General features: G+C 50.9%; 1 protein-coding gene across 1 annotated transcript; it reads right to left on the bottom strand.

Annotated features, from left to right (window-relative positions):
* Positions 1 to 174: 174 nt before the first annotated feature.
* LOC106820546 (glycerol-3-phosphate acyltransferase-like) lies at positions 175 to 547 on the bottom strand (the record flags this gene model as incomplete). The annotated part of the gene is made up of 1 exon (XM_014825054.1): positions 175 to 547. A coding segment is annotated over one exon (373 nt), but the record flags the coding sequence as incomplete, so codon positions are not given.
* Between the last annotated feature and the right edge of the window lie 7 nt (positions 548 to 554).

Raw genomic sequence — 554 nt, 5'->3', positions numbered from 1 at the left:
CAGTATAGAGATCCTGCTGAGCCCAGTCGGGCTGGTGCGCATCGAGTAACTCGCTGAGGATAATCGGTTCACCAAAACTGGTCGTAACGCGGCCAAAATGACCTTTGAGGCGGAAAATTGAAGTCAATGTGCCGATTAGAGATTCGCGCTTCTTTTTCTCCCCATACAACTCACCAATATACGAGCGGCCTTCAATCAGTTTTTCGTAGCCGATATAGACCGGAATAAACGCCAATGGCCGGCTTTGCGTTTTCATATAGGCGTCGACGGTCATGTCGAGCATACCGAGCTTGGGTTTGAGCAAACGTCCGGTGCGACTTCGGCCACCTTCGATGAAGTATTCCATCGGCACGCCCAACGAAATAAGCTGCTCGACGTAGGCGCGTATCACTGCGCCATAAAGCGGGTTATCCTTGAAGCTGCGGCGAATAAAGAATGCGCCGCCACCGCGTAAAATTCGGCCGATAACGGGCAGGTTTAAATTGTTTCCAGCCGCGATGTAGGGAATCGCCAGGTTCTCGGTATAGATCACGTACGACAATAATAAATAGTCG

The sequence above is a fragment of the Priapulus caudatus genome, unplaced genomic scaffold, assembly GCF_000485595.1.
Source record: "Priapulus caudatus unplaced genomic scaffold, Priapulus_caudatus-5.0.1 Scaffold20301, whole genome shotgun sequence".
NCBI classification, from domain to species: Eukaryota; Metazoa; Priapulida; class Priapulimorpha; order Priapulimorphida; family Priapulidae; genus Priapulus; species Priapulus caudatus.
Note: the sequence above shows the minus strand (reverse complement) of the source record. Positions and strands in the feature narration are given on the sequence as shown.